Source organism: Helobdella robusta, assembly GCF_000326865.2.
Source record: "Helobdella robusta unplaced genomic scaffold HELROscaffold_1588, whole genome shotgun sequence".
Classification (NCBI taxonomy): Eukaryota; Metazoa; Annelida; class Clitellata; order Rhynchobdellida; family Glossiphoniidae; genus Helobdella; species Helobdella robusta.
In genome coordinates this window covers 1-3,426 of record NW_008703884.1, presented here as the reverse complement: position 1 = coordinate 3,426, position 3,426 = coordinate 1, and the positions used below count along the sequence as shown (strand labels likewise).

At 30.7% G+C, this 3,426-nt stretch overlaps 1 protein-coding gene across 1 annotated transcript; it reads left to right on the top strand.

The window, feature by feature from the left end:
* Window positions 1-340: 340 nt before the first annotated feature.
* HELRODRAFT_195149 (hypothetical protein) lies at window positions 341-3,338 on the top strand (the record flags this gene model as incomplete). The annotated part of the gene is made up of 3 exons (XM_009015399.1): window positions 341-457; window positions 2,044-2,166; window positions 2,861-3,338. The coding sequence occupies 3 exons, from the start codon at window positions 341-343 to the stop codon at window positions 2,948-2,950; spliced, it is 330 nt and encodes a 109-aa protein (XP_009013647.1). The 3' UTR covers window positions 2,951-3,338.
* Between the last annotated feature and the right edge of the window lie 88 nt (window positions 3,339-3,426).

Genomic DNA, 3,426 nt, shown 5'->3' with positions numbered 1-3,426 from the left:
TTGGTTCGTCGGACGGTTGGTTCGTCGGACGGTTGGTTCGTCGGGCGGTTGGCTTGCTGGCTGGCTGGTTGATGGAATTTTTTGTTGATTATACATTGGAATGATTGGTTGGTTTCATCAAACAGAAATTCATCCTATCATCATTTAGTCAGTTGATCCACCGATCAATTAACTATTCAACCAGCTAACCACCCAATCTCTTAACTAACCTACCATTCAAACAAACACATCAAACAAACAAACACACAAACAAACAAACAAACAAACACACAAACAAACAACCAAACAAACAAACACACAAACAAACAACCAAACAATCAAACACACAAACAAACAAACAATGCAGCACTTGGTTCTGAGTTTGAAGATCTTCATAGCGTACGCCATCCCGGACATACCTGATGAGGTGGCCGAAGAAAGGGCAAGGTTGGAGTTCATGAGGAGGGAGGCTTTGAAGGTTAGTCCCGATGATGGTGATGATGGTGAGGATGATGGTGAAGATGATAACGATGATGATCTCTATTGGATGATAGTGGTGGTGGTGATGGTGGTCATATTTGTGGTGAAACTAACCACGGTGATAACAGAGATTAGATTTTGAGTTTTGATTTTGGTCTGAAAATTTTTTTTGAGATACGTCGTTTGCTAGACTATTTTTTTTAAGTGACTTGTTTTTTTTTGTTTTTAATTTTTTTTGTTTTTTTTTCTCTCTTCCATTTTGTTTGATTTCAATTATAATTATTTGAATTCCCTATTTTGGTTTCAGCCTTCTCAGACTCTTATTAATAATTCTAGCACCATTCTTACAAATATTCAACACTTAATTTGATGTTTCAGAAGCAAAAAAGAAGTTTAAGAATCTGCAAGAGATAGATAATCATCATTTTTGTTTGGTTTTGTTTATTTTGCTATTTTTTTTTTTTTATTCTGATATTAATTAACTGATCTTTGAATCGTTTTGCATCTGGCTTACGTATTTATTGTTTCGAAGAAATGTTTTTCACTCGCATTTTTCATAAATTTCGCATATTTTAATTTTATTTTTTTAGTTCAAATTATTTTGTTTTGCCTTCATTGTGCATTTTTATTTTAAGCCATAGCTTTTTGTGATTAATTTTACCGGCTTTCCATTTTGTTTGTGTCAAGTTTTTCTAAGCATATATCATTTAATTTCTAGTGTTTTTTGAGGTTTTTTGTTTAATAACCATAATTTTGTGGTTTTTTTCGATGCACATGTATAAACTTATTAGCCTCACACCCCACCACACACACACACACACACACACATACACACACATATATACATATAGATACATGCAATCACATACGAACACACAGACGCGCGCACATATATAGAATTAACTATGTATGATTTCGGTTCAATTTTTTTTCTTTGTTTTTTAATTTCAGTCGATCTAGCACGCACGTAAATTTATATGGGTTTCATCTGTCTGTTTTGTTTGTTTGTTATGGTTTAATTATGTTGAAAAAACAGTTTAAATGAGTTTTTCACTTTATTTCATTTTTTCTGATTATTATTATAATTATAGTTTTATAATTAACTTATAATAATAATATTAATATGATTGTCACTAACATTTCGATATTGTTAACTGCTTTTCTTAATAATATTCAAGACCTTAAATCACAAGTCAACCAGTTCATATCCACAAATTAATTTTCTCATCTCATTACAACTCATCCATCCAATTGTTTATCTTTTTTATCTGTCTATCTTCCCTTCCATCCATCCATTTATCTATTTTCGATCCATCTATCTATCCATTTCCGCTCACCTATCCATCTCCTTTTCAATACATCCGTCCATTAATTTATTCATCCCTCTATTCGTTCATTCACTCAGCATTCTGTCTATACATCCTTTCATTCATTCTTTCATTCATTCATTCATCCATCCATCCATCCGTTCATCCATCCAACCATCCATGGCACGATAATCACATCCAGACCCATTGGAACGAATGGAATAAGATTAATTATAATAGTAATAATAATAACAACAACGTCAACAATAATAACAAGGATAATAACGATATGAATATTAATAACAACAATAACAATAATAATAATGTTGGCAATGAAGATGCTACAATTGAATGTATTGTTGATGTGAGTGATGCAGATTCCACTAAAACGTTACCGGATGTAAGAATTTTTTTTCCTGTATTTTACTATATGTTTGTTTTATTAATTTTATTCAGTTGCCTTATCATAGACACGTAGTTCATGATTGATAATAATTAATTAGTTATAATTAAAGTTAATTGGTGATATTTTTAATTGATTATTTAAGCAGGCATGAAATTAGTTCTTGGTTTAAATATTCTAAATGTAGGTTTAATTAAAAGTTATTTTTCTCCCTTCTTGGATGGAAAGAAATCATAAAACATTTCAGACAGCAGTTTAATTAAATGACTTTTTTACGTCATTTTTTTGTAAAAGTAATTTCAGTTTTAAACTAAAAAGTTTCAATTAATTTTTTTTTCAATGTTTTCTATTTCTCTGTCTTGAATTTTTTTTATATTTTTCTCATTCTCTTTCCTTTTCCACTTTTCCTACCGTTGTCTCTGCGCTTGTTTTCGTTCTCTCTATATCTCTCTCTTTTTGTCTCTTTCTCTCTTTTACCTCACTCTCTCTTCTTTCTCTCTATTTTTTTTCCTTTTTCTTTTTCTATCTGATATTAAATTTGCATTTCTTTTTATAGCTTTCTGTTGTTGTATTTATCTTATTCTATCACTCACTACTTTTCTTCTCTCTCTCTCTTTCTCTCTCTCTCTCTCTTCCTCTCCTTTTCTCTATCTCTCCTGTTTTCTATTTGCTATTAAATTTATATTTATAGAATTCAAGCGACAGACAGCAGCAGCAGCAGAAGAACGCGGCTCTCGATAATCTCCTCGACATGCTAAACTTCAAGGAACAACTTTCGTAAGAATAACGTCATCGTCATCGTCTTTAATCACCTGACCACCGTTGTGATTACGTCATCGTCTTTAATCACGTGACCATCATTGCGATTGCGTCATCGCTACTGCATCATCGTCATTAGCATCATCGCCATCTTTCTACAATATTTTGTTGCTTTTATATTGTTGTTATACTACGGTTGTTTTATATGATTTAAATCAGCCATTTGCTAGTGCATTAGCTTTTGGCAACTCAATATTATAAAGAAATATATACTATATTATATCAGTGATATAATAATTTGAGAAAAATAAAATTACTCTTTTCATTTTGCCACGTTTTTCGCTGAGAAAATCTACTGCCGTATCTTACTGCTAATTATATATATATATATATATATATATATATATATAAACCTTATATTGATATATATATATACAAAATAAATATAAAATTCAAAATAAACTTATTTTTCGAATTCATGCTGATGAAAAAAAAAAA